The following is a 17,171-nucleotide window of genomic DNA, read 5'->3' on the forward strand; positions in this document are numbered from 1 at the left end:
CTCAAATTATCATGTGGATAATTCAATAAAATCATAAAAAAATAGAATCTTAAAATACCTGATCTGATCAAAGTGGATGTCGGTGTACCGTCCGACGATCACAGATCAAAAATCCATCACGAGGATCATTTAAGTTCATCATCATTCTTCTCAAAATTCTAAAAATCTTAGGAGAGAAAAATAATCTAGAGAGGATTCTGGAGAGAGAAAGTAGAGAGAGAAAGTTCAATTTTAGAGAGAGAAAATACTAGTTCAGTCTGAAAAAAGAGAGGAAAGAGAGAGAAACTATCTTTCTCATATTTTATTATTTATATTATTATTAATTAATTTATTTTATTTTTTTCTTCTTTTCTTTCTCTCTTTCTTTTTTTTTTCTTTTTCTTCACGAAAGAGAAGGAGAGAAAATCCTTTTTATTATTATTATTTTATTTTTCTTTTTTTTTTTTTTTCTTTTTCTTTTCTTTTCTTTTTCTTTTCTTTTCCTCCTCCTTTTTTTTCTTCTTCTCGAGCTTCCTTTGGGCCGAAACAGGGGATCTCTCAATCCCCTGTTGGCTGGCCGGCCGACGGTGCAACCGGCGTGGGGCGACCGTCGGCAAGAGAGGGGCGACTCAACGACACTAGGAGAGCCAAATCGGTGGTCGGCGGTGACCACCGACACCGAAAATCAAAGAAAAACGGTAAAAATATAGAGGTTCTTCCGCAACTAAATTCGACGACTCCGGTCGCCGGCGAGCATGTACACAGGCATGGAAAAAAAAGGGAAGAAGAGAGGAAGGGGAGGAGGCTTACCTCCGACGCCGGCAAAGCTTTTCCCGCGAGCAATTGGACGGGCACAGGGACGGATCTTCCACGGTGATTTTCCGACGATTGCCGCCGACTAAGCTTATGATCTTTGGTGGAAGGGAGAGAAGAGAGATCTCCTCCTTAAATAGAGCCGGAGGGAGCTCGTTTCCGACTCCGATTGGGAGCCGGCGAGAGGAGGAAGAAGACTCCCAAAGAGAGTCTTCTCCTCTGTTTTCTTTTCTTTTTTTTTCTTTTTTTTTTGGGCTTTGTTACATGGGCCGGGCCGAGCTATCACAGGTTGTTTTTGTTACATGGGTCATGCGTTGCCTATGTGATGTGTTTTAGCACTTCCTGAGCCGATCCATGTGTTCTTTGCTGGGATAAATTAGAAGGAATACCTGATGCAGCAGTTCATAAAGTAGTTCTCACATAATTGCTAGGATGTGCTTCACCACACTTTCGTCTCTCTTTCCATCTTTCGGCCAAATGTCTCTAAGTGTAGCAAATCACTGTAAGGCATCCCTGGCAGAATCATCTTCTATTCCCAGTCTCAGCAAGCAAATTTCTTATATGCTCATGAATTAGCCAAATCATTCGGAACAGATGAAATATTGTTCAACAATAACATGGCACAATAATTACCAAACGAATAGTGCAGCATCCATCATAAGTGTATCCATAAATTTGAAATTTAAGCAACTCACAACAAAAAAAATTATGATAATTATAAGAATATCACTTGCAGTTACAGGCTTGACCACTTTATGTGATTGCTGCAGCAAGCATTTCAGTTTTGCGCTACATTATTCATGTGATATTTCCTTGGTTACCCATCTCTCCTCTGATATTTGTGATGCCATGAGCATAAAAAGATTATACAACAACTACTAGTCTTCACCTTTCTTTTTACGCTTCCTGTAAGTCTCTTCAACTTGCTTTGCCCTATCAAGCCATGTATATGCAAGTTTCTTTATGTTAGGGATATTATAATTCTGAGCAATGTATATACCACAACCAGTTCCCAGTAAAAATGAGAAACTGTTCTTGATTATTCCCATCTCAAACTACCCTGCAGTCCGTAAGAAAAGAGACAAGTATCATGATTTGTTTCATTTGCGATGATTCACAACAGAGAGAATCTATTGCTACAAACGAAGCATAAGATATTCAAAAAATTGAGATGATCATTATCTGGTGTATTGAGCAGAAAGTACCAAACACGGTTGAAGAATATAAGAAATAGATAGCATCAATGCAGAATTATAGTGTTTTAGTACTCAGTGCTACTCCGTTTTGTTGTCTGACAATCATATATTAGCAGATCATGTAGTACTTCATAAATCTTTAATATTTTATAATGGAAAGGCTAATGAAGCAAAGGAACAGAAAAAACCTCAGAATTCTTTTGTTCTATGTCAGATATTACAAATTTATATTAACAGTTTAGCACTATTTGAAACTAAAACCTCTCATAGAGGTCCCACTTTATAACTAGCGAAGTTCTTGAGAAAACAAGATTGAGGGAGTCCTAACATAATACCACAAGAGTATTTTTCCAAAATTTGTTTTACATTCCAAAAATTTTAGAGTTTAACCATCCTGTCCTGGCAAACATTACTAGGTTTTTTCCTGTTCAACCAATCATCATACAACATCATCTCCCAAATGAATTTACTTTTAATGGAGAAAGATAATCGCCAACAAATTATCTCCAACCTTTCCATCTTATTATATATGTCTCATTGCTTCATGTGTTCCTGAGGGGTTGCAGACAAATAAACAAAGTATAATTATAAAAAATACATAAGAAATCCCATGGTAGCATGATAAAGGTAGAAATACAAAAGAAGTGGGAGATATCATCTCTCCAATGGTAATGCTGTGAAGCCTAGCCTACTAAAACACAACATGGTTATTAGAAGGCAAATAAATTCCATAATGACAGATGAAATTGCAAAAAAACCAAGGAGAAGAGCAGATTGCTGAACTCCAAACTTCAACTAGCAAAAAGAACTACTTTTGAAGGTGCAAGGAATTCCCTCATTACAGGAAGAATGAAATCAAAATAAGTAACTTAGTTGTCATTACCATCCAAAAAAAATGAATTATTGAAAGATCCAATTGATAGATTCAGATTCATGAAAATATGACTTGCAAAGATTCACCAGCTATTATAATTCCTAGAATGTCAAATGCCTAATTTAAGGTTATTCACCAACCTCTCCTGAGGCTACAACTCCTAATAATATGTGGAAAAACCTCTGAGAAACTCACATATATTTTTTTCTGGCTGCTGTTTACGTATATTGATGCACCATAGAACATGCTACATCTGTTCTCCATATCAATCTGTGCCATTGGCACAGCTTAAGGAAGTAGGAACAATTGACAAGGAAGATTCTGATATGCAAACTACCAAGTAGGGACAATATATGATGAAAAAAAGTACGACAGCAGGTTCATCTAAAAGACTACCAGTAAATTCTTTCATGCTGACAAATCTTTTACAGTTCTATCTAGACGTAGTTTCCAAAACACCAAACAGGTGATTCATGATAACAGTTCTTATCTCAAGGACACTCTATCAAAGGAAGATGATTTTTTCACAAACTTGCTATCAAATTCATGCAATTTTTGAGAAGAATAAGATACACCGCTTTATATGCCGTAGGTGGCGTGAGATAAAAGGTTATCCTGTCTTGGAATGGAATGGTCATTTCCTGATTATTTTACTCGGACACTCTGGTTTTTGGTGATAATAGTGACTCTGAACATCAAGAAACAATAGAACCATTGATCATACAAACAAATTCTCAAGCCCTGAAATATAACTGAAAGCCATGGAATCCACGAATGATGCATTAAAATAGAAAAATGTGGGGAAAAATCCAGAACCTTATTGTTTTCTTCAAATTTTGGGAAAACACAGCACAAAGGCTTTTATAATTCCTCATTGTCAGTGAAACCATCTAAATCCTTTCCTTGATGATTATCACCTACATTCAACCCAGTCCACTGAAAAGAAAATTTGCCCAGAATTCAGCCCTGAATGAGCAAATTATACCTTGCAGCAAAAATATGAAAAATCTGGAGGGACTAGGAAGCAAAGATACACCACCTATAGAAAGCAAAATAAGACACATGACAAAAGGAAAAAAAAGTTAGGGGGAAAACACTTCAAGTGAACTTAATCATGAAATCCACCACTAATAGAAACTAAACTAGGATAACCAACAACTGATCTCGCCCAAAATTGTCATCCTTTTTGTGTGTACAATAGAAAAGCATAAAAAGGACCTCGATGATGAAACATTGCATTAAAACTTGCATCCAATCAGAAAATGGACCTACAAATCCTATGGAAAACTTATTAAACTTCGTAAGGTTCTTGATAGAAGCCAAATACCTGATTGATACATCACTCAAAACAGTGAATTTTTTCTGCTAGATTTCATGATTAGAAAAACCAATCCCATATTTCTTAATCTAATTATTAATATGTGTCTACAAACTCGTTAATTGAGAACATTTCACTGCAACAGCGGTGATAACCGCAAGAAAAGCCGCTAATACTAAAAGCAATTGTTCTATAGACATCAAATTAGGGATTCCGCCTCTTTGTTCCGCTCCTTACTAAGAATAAATGCCCAGAAAAAAGAGATCCCAAAACCCTAAGCACGGGTTATCCTACTTTTAGATTTAATATTAACATAATGATTTAAAATAACCAAAAGAATGGGCAAACAAGACACCAGACTGAGATAAAGGATCAGTTCTCCATCAAGCAAACAATCTGATCAGCATAAAAATCACATTTTTCTAAAGAAAAGGCGAAGATCCAAGAAGAAAAGGAAGAACTGAGCGGAGAAAAGCATACCAGATCGAATCGAATCGCCTCTTTATGATGCCATGAAGGAAGGGAACATAGACACAGAGAGAGAGAGAGAGAGAGAGAGAGAGAGAGAGAGAGAGAGAGAGAGAGAGAGCGGGGAGAGGGCGTAATATAAGAAGAGGGCGAGCGAGAGAGAGGAAGGGGAAGAGATGGAGAGGAGTAGAGGGGTGGCGCAATTCGGGTTCGGTGGTGCCGCTGGCGGGGGCGGACTCCTCTTGCTCCTCCTCGTTCTCTTTTTGAGTACCGCTGCCGCTACTTTGGAGGCGGATTTGGAGAAGCGTAGCGGAGGGTCGGTGTCGCGCGACTCCACAAAGGTGGGTATGCTTCAGTTGCTTCTTACCCCTAAAGTCGGCAAAAAGATGTGGTCCTTTTACCAAAGAATTCTGCACCTGTTGCCGGCTTTATTTATTTGTAACAATCGGTCTTGTTTGCCGACTTGTCACCAAAGTTGGGAAACCTATTGGGGCCTTATAATTTAAAATATTAAACACAACTTTTTTCTCAGGAAAAAAACCCCAAAGAGGATGGTGGATAACTATCTCATTTTGGTTTATCCTACAAACTGTTATCGGTAATTTTGTGGTACATAATGGCTCACGATGGTAAAATGAAGGCACTGCAGAATTTCTAAAAATATATCTTTTATTTGTGTCATATGATTCTGAATATGATTAACTAAAATAGATTTATAAATAATATCGATGCTTAACTTTTAAGAGATGATTGTCTAAATAATTGGCATTGTGACCATTATATGATTTTATGGTAATATTATCATTCATGGCATTATGATCTAAATCATATTATTTAAATAAAATAATAATTTAATTTTTAGAATATTAGACTAAATTTCAGGGACTATAGCAAATCAAAATAGCTGTTATTTAGTATGATTTCATATGAACCCCGTTTGTGCGAGCTCTTTTCATGTAGTTTGCACAATAATAATACAGAAAAATTCGCTCCAATCATGCTCATTGACAGTTCTTACATTCTTTTACAGGATAGTTGTAATTACACGATCTTAATTGAAACTACATGTACCAAAGGGGCAGGCACAGCAGACCAAGTAAGCTTAAGATTCGGTGACTCGAACTCGACAGATATCTTAGTACGTCATCTCAAAACCAAACACACAAAATGGGTCGATGAGTTAGGTCCAATGGTGCTCGATGATGTGCCAAGAGTACCATTTCAAGAATGCTCAATTGATGTGTTCAAGATCACTGGCAAGTGCATCCATTCACAAGTTTGCTACTTCTATCTGAAGCATAGAGGTGATGATGATTGGAGGCCTGGTCAAGCTCAAGTGGTAGTGACAGGTGCAGCCAAGCTGTCCTCTAACTCATTCTATTTTCGAAGGTTCCTTCCTCGTCGAGTCTGGCATGGGATCGACAATTGCGAGGCCGAGGTTACTCCATTTGGGATTCGGCATCCAAGGAGAGTCTTTGGCAGCAAACACGATTCAAAGTTACCATAAGCTTGTCACCTATCATCCAGTGCATATGTCTTATGCATGATTAAGTGGAACAAGTTGCATGAATTGTTGGCTTAATGGGTTATCAAAAGCAAGCACCAGATAGATTATCCAATGTTAATTTTGCTATATGTGCACAATAAAGATTTAGAGTATGAATCCAAAAAAAAAAAAAAAAGGAGACACTGAGATACAGGACATGGGTTAGCTTCCATGCAAAGCTAAAAACTTCCATTTTGATGTCGAATTTTTAGTCATTTTGAAAGCAAGGTTAGTTCATGCTCTTCCTTCCAATGGTCCACAAGAATGATGGTGAGATTTCTTTTTCTTTGCGAACTGGGATGATATAAGGATGGCACCAGTAGTTCAAGACCAAGAATGTCCTTGCCTAGCAACAAGCAGGTGATATACAGAGATAAGGCTTGATAGAGAAGAAATAAAAGGGCAACAAAGAGAAGAAAAATTTCTGTGCCAAAGTAAAGACATATGAATAGAATTTAGTATCATTTATTCCTAGCTGAAACGATTGTATGGAAATCCGGAGGGCTCCAATAATTAATGGTGCATGACTTAGTCACTCAGGAAATCATCACGAGTTATTACGCTCTGCACCAGATCTATACTGGGATGGAGAGTTGATGCAAAGTAGTAATGTTTACTAAGTTCTATCAGCAGGGTTTCTTTTCTTGTCACATGCCATCTTTAATAACAACAAAAGGGTTAAGCCTTGTTTGACAGGCAAGAAACACATCTAGATTGGTTCTTTATTGTTATTAAATTTTGGGAGAATTTAAATACTTTAACCACTCTAGCAGGCATGAGCTATGCTAATTATGGAGTCGCTATATCATAATAAAGGATTTTAATATTTCCCTTTATAAATTTTCTCTCTCATCAATGTATAGTAATTCTCCTCGTACCAAAATAAAGACCAAGAAATGACTACGGTTTATTGAATTGAATTATGCTAATTAAGGGGTCAGTTTATCATAAATTCATAATAAAGGAAATTGATATTTCCTGATACGAAGATTTCTTCTCATCAATATAGGGATGCTCCTCAGACCAAAATAAAGCCCCAGAGAAGGCCCATGGTTTTACTTGCTGCCTCACTAGACTCTCATTGCATTTGGTTGCTTTTCTTCCTTTTGTACCATACTGCTGCATCCACTAATCAGCAACACGAGAATTTTGATTGTTTAATTGCAGCTACTTGTCCATTGCAAAATATAGGTAGCTACTAGCTTATGAAATGGACTTGCACGTGTTTCCACATGACTCTACCCAATAATGAAGGGATAATTGTCCATGGTTTATCCATGATCATTAGTTATTATATCCAAGACTTGGTAAAAAGATAGGATTTTAATGTGTATGAAAATTATTTTGGAGAAAAGGAAATAAAATTTACATATAAAAAAAAAACAATTTAATGAGGATATCACTAGTTGACTCTTACATGAGTGGCATTTTTTATAGTGCATTTTCGCCTACATCCTTCGTACCATTCGGTGAACATTTTTTTCTTTTATCTAGTCCAATGGTGTGATATTAATATTTATATCATAGATATACAACAGGCCCATGATGAAAAAGAGCTGGGCTATAATTAGGTTGATCAGATTTGGATCGGATCAAAACTCTATAATAAAAATCCTACATCAATGATCCAAATCGTTGAATATGATCTACTGCCTCAAAACTATTTGTATACAGAAAATTATATGATTTGGAGACTCCTACCCTATGCATCGAGTAGTCAAAAATTGGACGGTCTAAATAAAATTGAATTAGATGTGTTTTTTGATCGTTTGATGCATAGACTAGAGGTCTTCAAATCATATTATTTTTGGTATGCAAATAGTTTTGAGATAGTAGATCACATCTAATGGTTCGGATCATCAATATAAAATCATCATTGTTTAATTTTGATCTAATCAAATCTGAGCCCAAATCTGATCAATCTTATCCAAGTTTTCCATAGTGAAAAAATAAGTACCAGCAAATGATTGTGATGGTCTGCTAATGGGTTAATAGAGAATGTCGCCGTTGATGAGCAAGCATTGAAGAGATGGAAATCACCAACATGGATGATGATGCCACTAAAGATGAGAATATAAGGATGGTAAAGGGAGGCATGGGTGATGATGAAGGTTGTGATAATATTTCTAAAGAATGTTACCAAGAGGATGGCAAAAGGAGGAAAGAGACCTGAGAATTTTAGGCACGTGTGTATATCCATGTGGATGCATGCAGACATATACATGCAATAGGAGAGCAACATTTACATGAAACACTGCATCCATGATCCATGAGAATGATATTTCAAAATGTAATATTCATGAAAACAACTCGCAGAGAACATTGTTCTGTATTTTTTATTATATACATAATTAATTATTTTAGGTCCACCTCCAAATCACCACTCAATCTAACTAGATGAATTATAATTATCAATCCCTCCCTCATGAAGGGACAACAAGTCATTCACTCCGATGCAAATGATATTGATGAAAATGTATCCAGAAATATGCCACTCTCATAAGAGTGGCATCTATTTTAACTTTTTATATATTTTTATAATAATCTAAAATTATTTGAAAAAAATAATTAAAAAATTTTATTTAGATTCTTTGACTATGTATAAATATCTAAAATCTATTCAATACATAGTTGATATAGAACTAAACATAGTTTCATATGAATCCTTACATACGTTCTCGTTTAAACTCTAACATTCTCATTAGACTGAAATCTAAATCAATTCATAAATACTAAAAATCCAACCACAAACACCATTATCCAACATGATTAATTTTTAAAAATATATTTTTAAAAATAATTATTGCTTGATAATTAAGTTTTACATATATGTGCTTCTGGATATAATTTTATTTAAAAAAAAAATAAAAAATAATGATTTCAAATAAACCTACGATTGATGGAAGATTTAGAAACCAGTAAGCAGCCGAGGATCGATCAAGAGCGAAAAAAAGACAAATTTTTTTTTTTTTTTCTTTCGAGGCTTTTTGCCATTATAAGCTAAGTGTGAAATGCGCGTAATTTTGTAACCCTATTATCATCGGATCTTGGCCTGCTGAGGTCCCTTTTCTCCCCAACTTTTTCTATACACCTTTTGCTCGCTAGTTGAAAAATTAAGGCTGCCATTACGCAATCCCAAACACAGAATGGCAGCCCATTACCCCAACTCCCAAGACCCCGTCTTGTCTACTACACCATTTGGCCTCAGGTCCTACCTCTTTCTCTCTCTCTCTCTAGAGAGAGAGAGAGACGGTGTCTGATTGACTGGTCTTAAAACCATTAAAGGCTGATATTAACAAGTCTTCCAAGTACTGATGTAGGGCCTGGCAGCTTTTAGAAACAAGAGACAGAGATGAGAGCAGAAAATCCAAATCCAAAGAAAAAAGAGTGGAAAGCAACAGAGACCCCAACCAAGAGTTCCATGGACTCTAATTTGGAAAAGAAATTAAACAGAAGGGGAACAGTGCATGCAGAATGCAGAACTGAGTTACCCAAGTAGCTTCTCTACTAGACCATACAACAGCCTTAGCATCACCAGCAGAAGAAAAGAAGCCATAGGAAAAGATCCAGAGATACATATATATTAGATAGGCCCATATATATATATATATATAGGTGGATAGGCATCTAGCCCGTTAGAGAGGCCAGCCATCAGCTATGGAGACAAGTTTGTGGACGTTGAGCATGAGGAAGACTTGCTGGTGCTGCCCTCATCCTTGAGCCCAGTGCTCTTGGTGGGAAAGAGGTCCAGAGTCTTGAGAGGCCGGCAACACAGTGGAACGGCTGAGCCTCCATCCATCTTCGCCATCCATTCATACCCATACTCCATGTTATGTGCCCTCGTTGGGGTTTCTTCTCGTCCTCCAGTCTCCAGTTTGCAGAGCAAATTTAGTCCTTGGTTTGCCACTTGGGAGCCTCCTCCCTACACCACAACACCAACAAGAACAGTGACTAGCTAATTTAAGTTAGAAAAGATATATAGTATAGATTCTATCTAGGTTTGCTTCTCTTAAGTGATTTGGGCTGCTCCCACCATTTATATAGTATTGATATGTGTTCAAAACTGCCTACATTAACATACATAAAATAGTCAAGTTATGCTGATATACTCTTACATCCATTTCGGTTATCAAATAATATTAGTTGGAAATAATTAAATGTTGGATGAAAGAACTATATGATACTAAGCTCCACATTAACTTTTGAACGTCTAGCCATGGGACAGGACATGTTGGATATGAATCATAAGTAGCACATGTATTCTTTACTCCATTTTGTCAAAAAAGTATTGTATAAATTCCAAGTTCACCAGTACCTCTTGTTGTCAATATGAGAGAGTTTGCTAAAGGATGCTGGGCATGAAGTTGCGCACTACATTAATTGTAGTGTCAGAAACCCTAAAATCAAATAACAAATAGAAGAAATGCACATAGTGAGCGAAATCCACAAAAGATATGAAGAAGTCTTCCACCCAAGCAAAAGTGACAAAAGGTCTATGAGGTAGATAAGGCAATGCCAGACGGCTTTCTCGGAAAGAAAAGGGTAATGCTTGACACGAACCACAATTACCACAACCATCACCCCTGTCTTGTCAAACGGAACTCCACAAACAAACTTTGCTTCTACTTCTAAGATCTTGCTAAAAGTAGCTAGTCATGAATTAAGAGTACCATATTCTAGTATCTAAATAAAGACAACCCAAGAGTCCAACAGAAAAAAACCACATTGACGTGACACCATCGACGAGACTCACTAAATTAAGATATAAACCATAACCATGTCCAAGAAGTCATATATAAACTAACAATAACTATAGAAAGATATGAACAAGCTAGCCTACTTATTGTAGCCAGTGTTAGTGTTAGTTTTAGCATCATGCAGTTGGTTAAGAGTAGGAAAAAAATTTACCTACCGAGAAACAATGACAAAGAGTGGAGGAGGAGGAGGAGTTGACGGGGACGTGGTGGAGGAAGTGAGGTAGGGTCTGGTGGTGGAATGGAAGAGGAGGAGGAGGAGGGGGAGGAGGAAGTGGCGGAGGATGGAAGGTTTCCTGAAAGCGGTGGAGAGAGTGTGGGTGGGAGCAGGAGAAGAGAAGGTGGTGGTGCCTGCTGAGTCTCCTCCGGAGCTTCTGCCGGTCCCTGGCCTTGTGGTTCTGGAACCAGTAGAACACGTTCTTTCCCTCAATCCTCCCGTAATAGGAGAGGTGGGCCGTTATCTGCTGTATCTGAGAAGCAGTGGGAGTCCGCACTCCACTCCTATACATCTCTTCCAGTATCATCAGTTGCTCTGGGGTTGGGCACCACCTTGTTGAAGGAGCCTGAGGCATCTTTCGCTCTCTCTATCTCTTGCTTTTTCTCCTAGCCTTGTCTCTTTCTGGGTGTCCTACTAGCTTTTGGGTGCATGAGGGAGGATGGCAAATGGAAAGGAGAGAGAAGGAGGGGGACAAGAGACAAAAGGGATGTGTGGAGAATGGGGGAGGAGCAAAGTGGGTGGTGTATAAAAAGTTGGGGATGAGAAGGGAAGGAAGTACTGTCATGCTGATGTTGTTCTGAGAAGGGCATTGAATTGGGGTGTCAAACTGTCAATGGTTTTGCGACTTTGTTTTTACTTTTTTTAACTTTTCTTTTTTATCCATATAAAAGCTTTTCCTTTTTTTTGCGTTTAAAACTGGTCAGATATATGTATATATATATAGAGAGAGAGAGAGAGAGAGAGGAGGGGGAGAAGGAATTCGGGAGATATCACATCTGTTCTGTGGAGTGTTTGGTTGGTAGAAGTGTCATTGAAGAGGGGGAATGACACGCAGCTTGTCACACGTCTTCCTGTCTACCATTTCAGTTGGGAAGTAAATTATAAGGTGATGATGCCTGCATCATTCAACCAAAGTCGAACCCAGCCAGCACCCCTTTAGATTCTCTCTCTCTCTCTCTCTCTCTCTGAGAATAAAAATGCTGCTTGAAATTCACATTAATTGAAATTGCAATTGTAATGGAGTCTTTTGTCTGGTACTTAGAAATCATCTTTAATCATGATTGTGGTAGCAATACCAAGCTCAACTATAAATTGTCAAATAAATCAACCTAATATATATATAACAAAATGCATACGTAGAGAAATAATAAGAATGTTATTGATGTTAGCAGAACTTTCAAATTATTTGAACCCACCAAATATCATAAATTTTAACTTTTCAGTTTATCATTGTTAATTCATTCATACATCCTTATTTTGATAATAAATTAGTTTATTTCTAAAACACATACGGTATTCTTTGGAGCTAAACTAGTTGAGTCAGCCGGTTGCACTCCAGCTAATAAAATGAAAAAAAAAAAATATTTTAGTAATTTTATGGAAATGAAAGATTTCATTCCACTGACAAGATATATTGATATTTCTGTTGATGCACTGGAACTCAAATTAGTTAAATAATGAGAATTTATGATAAATTTTACGTTTGTGATTGTAGGTGAATTTTTATATATTGCATTAAAAAAAAAAAAAAAACTCTAGATTTCCAAATTTGAGGACGTAGATGTAATTTGACCTACGTCCTGCTCCGTGAGGTAGCCCCGTCCATTGGGACCCAGGAATGAATGGACTCTCTTCCCGAGAACAAAAGCAATCATAAAAGCATAATAATTTTGACATTCACATGGCATGCTCGCGCTCTCTTGCACACCAAAAAAAAAAAAAAAAAAAAAACACAAAAATAAATTATTTGACTTGAAGTTGAAATCACACACAGCCTATCTGTTTGTCAATTTATACTCGACAGAGGACACCAACTAAATTGCACTACAGTGATCCCCAATAACTAATTATTGGCCACAATGACTGTTCTTTTGAAGGCAAAATTGCATCTTGTCTGATGCAGCACAACTACAGCAGTTATGTCAGTCATCAGGAAGGAACGTCCTGTAACATTACAATGCAACTACCTATTTATCATAAAACGTTCCATTCCACACCACCTTGGCCGTCAATAATGAGCAATTTGTGAGGTTAAAATGGATGGGGCAACCATTCATCACCTCATATTTGAAAAATCTTCAATCAACTCCATTTAGATCCAACTTTCCCAACATCCAATGCCTCTTTTGCACGGCAATTATATCCTGCATTGCATTGGATGCACTGCATAATTGCACACCACAGGAACGAACAGTTGTGATGATGCATGCCATATAGGGTATCATTTATCCTTTGAATTGACTCATTATTTCCTCGATCTTGAATTGAAAGCACATGTCATCAATGCCCGACCTTTCTCTAGTCTATGCCTGCATGCCACTAGCAAGTTCCTATAATGTGGGTACGTGTCAAATGGCCACTAGCTAGTTCCTATAATGTGGGTACATGTCAAATGGTCATTTTTTTTTTCTTTACCAAGAAAATGGCCTGGGACAATCGACCTCCCTTGTGCGAAGAATTAATGGTTCCAAAGCGCTGGGCTAAGCTACGGTTGGGTCTTTGAGTGGTTGAAGCAAATATAATGAAGGCACCTTTGTCATTTGGATATGGTCCCTTAAGCATGGATATCCGAGAGTTATACCATGCATGCACCAAATCTCCAACATGGACATCCGAGCTTGATGCCTATGGAGCTTCTGTCATGCATCAAATTCGCAAGAAAGAAGAAGATATATATAGATAGGGTCATAGGGTGCAAACTCCCAAAATGAACAGAAGAAGAGTGAAGACCCTAGTGGAATCTAACATGAACTAGGAAAGGGTTAGGGTTTGAAGCCTAGAACTTGAAGGTGGCTGGCTAGCAATAGCCAATATGTGAATCTAAACGTCTAGTCACGTATCATGCCAGAATAGGCTAGGTAGGAAAAAGGACAACTTTGTCCTCTCATGGGATGTCACGTTAACTTGGCCTCTTCGATGTATATCTTCTTTTTGAGCAAGGGATTGGTGCATATTTTTTTGCTAAGACTTGGTGCATATTTTTCAGCTGGTCTTTGATAAAAAGGGCAGTTCACAAAGTGGTCCCTCTTCCCAATGGGCCTTTGCGTCCTTAACAGCTAGCTATCGCCTTGTCTTCATTGCTTGATGCACCGAAAGAACAACCCAGATTGGAGACTTCTAAGTGGAGATTTCGGTTCAGAAGGTACTTGTTTTTGTTACAAACTGAGACAAAATGACGTATGCATGTATGATTTGATAGAGCATTGGAGAAAAGTTGACCAAATGTGAAGAGAATCGAAGCATAAAAATATTTACTATTATTATTAAATAATTGGTGGACTAGAGAGGGTATCTAGGGAAGGAAAGAAGCTTGATGTAATCTGTACCAAAAAAAAGAAGCTTGATGTAAGGTACGGATTTAGGGGCTGCCGCTGAGAATGTTGTGCATTTTTTTTAATATTATGTTATTTCTTGTTGACAATTATGAAAAATGCCATTGGACAATGAAGTTCTTGCCATCTCAGCTTAGCATAAATCTCTTAAGTGCGTCGTCAAACAAAAACTTAAACTCTTCATTTGGGATGCTTTGGCCGGTAAATATCTGCACGTAGTGTGCATAAACACTCTTATGAATACTACCTACAAAATTTTCATACGTATCTATTATGGATAGGCTATGAGGAGACCTATCCTTAATAGTCCTACATCGGACACACTCTGAAGTGTCATGTGCTTAAGTGGGATACGAGCACGCATTTCCTCACGAGACACCTTTTGTCTGCCACTTAGGCCGAAGGATAAAATCGTGAGGGGCGACGGCTGTGATCTTCAGTAGCGGGCACACGCCGTCTCAGAGCGGATAATACTTCATGGGATCCGAGGTGATGTCTCCGACGATCCTTGACACACTGACACATCAGTGGCGCGCCAGGTAGGGGGCACCCGCTCCCTATCCCAATACATGCCCTCTCCAGAGTGGGAGGCTGTGTTGTGGGTAGGCCGTGGGGGATACGAGCACACTCTGGAGTGTCATGTGCTTAAGTGGGATACAAGCACGCATTTCCTCATGAGGTGTCTTTTGTCTGCCACTTAGATCGAAGGACAAAATCGTGAGGGGCGGCAGCTGTGGTCCCCAGTAGCGGACACACGTCGTTTCAGAGCGGACAATACTTCGTGGGGTCTGAGGCGATACCTCCGACGACCCTTGACACACTGACACATCAGTATCTATGATCATATGGGTGAGGCAAGCCAGCCCTCCAATTCCACCACTCTTATAATTAGCATCCTATACAGTGTTAATTGCGCATGACCATATGTGCTCATGCATGAAAGGCTGTAATTAAGTGTGCATGTGCGTAGAATTGCTTTTCTAACTACATGCTTCAAAGAGAACATGGGAATATTCAAAGCATCCCACATCTTTAGAGAAGACAATCATGTGGCCGATTTTGCAACATCATGGCAATTCAAGTAGATGTTTGCTGGAAGATAACATGTCAATATAGCAGCTAGCGGAAACAGAACAAATTCGAAAGAGGAAATTAAGGAATGTATCTACATATTATTCTTTGGAATCCAAGAGCACCACATTCTCTTCAAGTAATAAATTTACACCATCAATTAGTTATAGGAGTCAACAGACTTGAAGGGCCCTACTTAATTTAATTACCTTGCAAACAAAACAAATTTTGCATGATTTTTCCCGGTTTTTACAGATATAATATATTTTAATGGACCAAAAGAGATAAACAGAAGCATGTGAATTAAGTTAATTAGCAATATTGCATCTCTTTACCTCTCCTTCAATTTGCCCGTTAATGACTTAATTATGTCATTTATGATGAATTTCCTTTCTGGCTCGGCACTCTTCATTGCACGCCTTCTATATATCTTTCTCTGTTCGTGCAGATGGTACAAGAGTTATTAGTCATTGGCAGGTATTTATTGTGTGTATGAAGCTTTACTTTTCGTTATTCTTTCTTTCTCTCTTCTTTTTTTGACAGTCGAGGAAGCTTTTGCTTTGCAAGGGAATTCCGGATGATTTCTTTAGAGGTAGATTTTTGATATATAAATCTTATGCCTCATGATAATTAATATTGAATCTTGCTTATTTCTCTGGTGGTGACAGCAGTGTCCAACCTACCCACACAAATGACATTTGTACGGTTGCACCAGTATGGGTCGATCGGAGAAAAATAAAATTAGAGTACATAATCTACTTGGAGCATTAATATTATTTTGTTATGTTAAGATAATAATATTAAGAAAAAAAAAGATTATTGATATCCGATGACTCAGCAGTGGATCGGCCCAATCATGGACTAACACGCACAAATACGTCTTAGTTGGACTGATCAGTCCACCACCTTAGCGGTGGATCTTGTCCAACTAAAATTTTTCACCATATAAAGAGGCTATGTTTGATGTAGGTATTGGTCCCAATGTGTAGGTCAAGTGTTGTGGATGCAAATTATGATGGCATTTCTAATGAGCTAGAATGTTGTGTTACATCTTTAATGTCATCTTTTCAACACCGAGATGCATGCAACTCACTTTAAACTATGTGCCACTTCCATGAGCCAAATTAGCTATTGCCAATGGACATCTTGAGTTGAACGTCCAGCTGAAATCTTAGAGTCCTCTAGGTTAGTGTGGATTGAGACTGATACAAGATTTGTCATCCATCTATTTAGTTTTGATATATGACCAGCGTTAGTCAAATTTAGTAGCTATAATGATGGCATTATGTTGCTATGCCTGGGTGAATCAACATTGTCAACATATGTGTGTCTTGAAATACAAGTTGGCTACTAATTCCCATCTTTCTTCTTAAACTAATTACATTCAACACATGCATGTCACATGTTTTTTAGCGGAAAAAAGAATCTAGAAAAACATAGATGTCCTGTACCTAGCCCACCATTTATACAAGTAGTTGTTTTGTGCTGCTACCCTTCGTTGGAAGTGAAACAATTGGGTCTGAAATGGCTCAATTAGAAGTGTAACAAATATATGTTAAAGTTCATATCCTATCAAATGAGTTAGTACATTTTTTGTGGAATA

General features: G+C 37.8%; 2 protein-coding genes and 1 long non-coding RNA gene across 3 annotated transcripts; 1 reads left to right on the forward strand and 2 right to left on the reverse strand.

The window, feature by feature from the left end:
- Positions 1-1,466: 1,466 nt before the first annotated feature.
- On the reverse strand, positions 1,467-4,763 carry LOC140857887 (uncharacterized). The gene is made up of 2 exons (XR_012141327.1): positions 4,661-4,763; positions 1,467-1,852 (listed from the first exon to the last, which is right to left on the reverse strand). It is a non-coding gene; the product is annotated as an uncharacterized lncRNA (long non-coding RNA).
- A 61-nt stretch (positions 4,764-4,824) lies between these two features.
- LOC105044528 (embryo-specific protein ATS3A) lies at positions 4,825-6,319 on the forward strand. The gene is made up of 2 exons (XM_010922463.3): positions 4,825-4,989; positions 5,679-6,319. Exons 1-2 carry the CDS (start codon positions 4,825-4,827, stop codon positions 6,153-6,155), a joined length of 642 nt encoding a protein of 213 aa, XP_010920765.2. The 3' UTR covers positions 6,156-6,319.
- Positions 6,320-9,747: 3,428 nt separating this feature from the next.
- On the reverse strand, positions 9,748-11,603 carry LOC140857733 (WUSCHEL-related homeobox 3-like). The gene is made up of 2 exons (XM_073256929.1): positions 11,107-11,603; positions 9,748-10,116 (listed from the first exon to the last, which is right to left on the reverse strand). The coding sequence occupies exons 1-2, from the start codon at positions 11,518-11,520 to the stop codon at positions 9,850-9,852; spliced, it is 681 nt and encodes a 226-aa protein (XP_073113030.1). The 5' UTR covers positions 11,521-11,603; the 3' UTR covers positions 9,748-9,849.
- Between the last annotated feature and the right edge of the window lie 5,568 nt (positions 11,604-17,171).

This window comes from Elaeis guineensis, chromosome 5 (genome assembly GCF_000442705.2).
Source record: "Elaeis guineensis isolate ETL-2024a chromosome 5, EG11, whole genome shotgun sequence".
Lineage (NCBI taxonomy): Eukaryota > Viridiplantae > Streptophyta > Magnoliopsida > Arecales > Arecaceae > Elaeis > Elaeis guineensis.

Bases quoted from the DNA above. Each gene is read 5' to 3' on its own strand.
- LOC105044528 (XM_010922463.3), top strand. From the start codon at position 4,825: ATGGAGAGGAGTAGAGGGGTGGCGCAATTCGGGTTCGGTGGTGCCGCT. The intron at 4,990-5,678 runs GTGGGTATGCTT...ATTCTTTTACAG, and splicing joins TGTCGCGCGACTCCACAAAG to GATAGTTGTAATTACACGAT.
- LOC140857733 (XM_073256929.1), bottom strand. From the start codon at position 11,520: ATGCCTCAGGCTCCTTCAACAAGGTGGTGCCCAACCCCAGAGCAACTG. The intron at 10,117-11,106 runs GTAGGTAAATTT...GTTGTGGTGTAG, and splicing joins CTCTTTGTCATTGTTTCTCG to GGAGGAGGCTCCCAAGTGGC.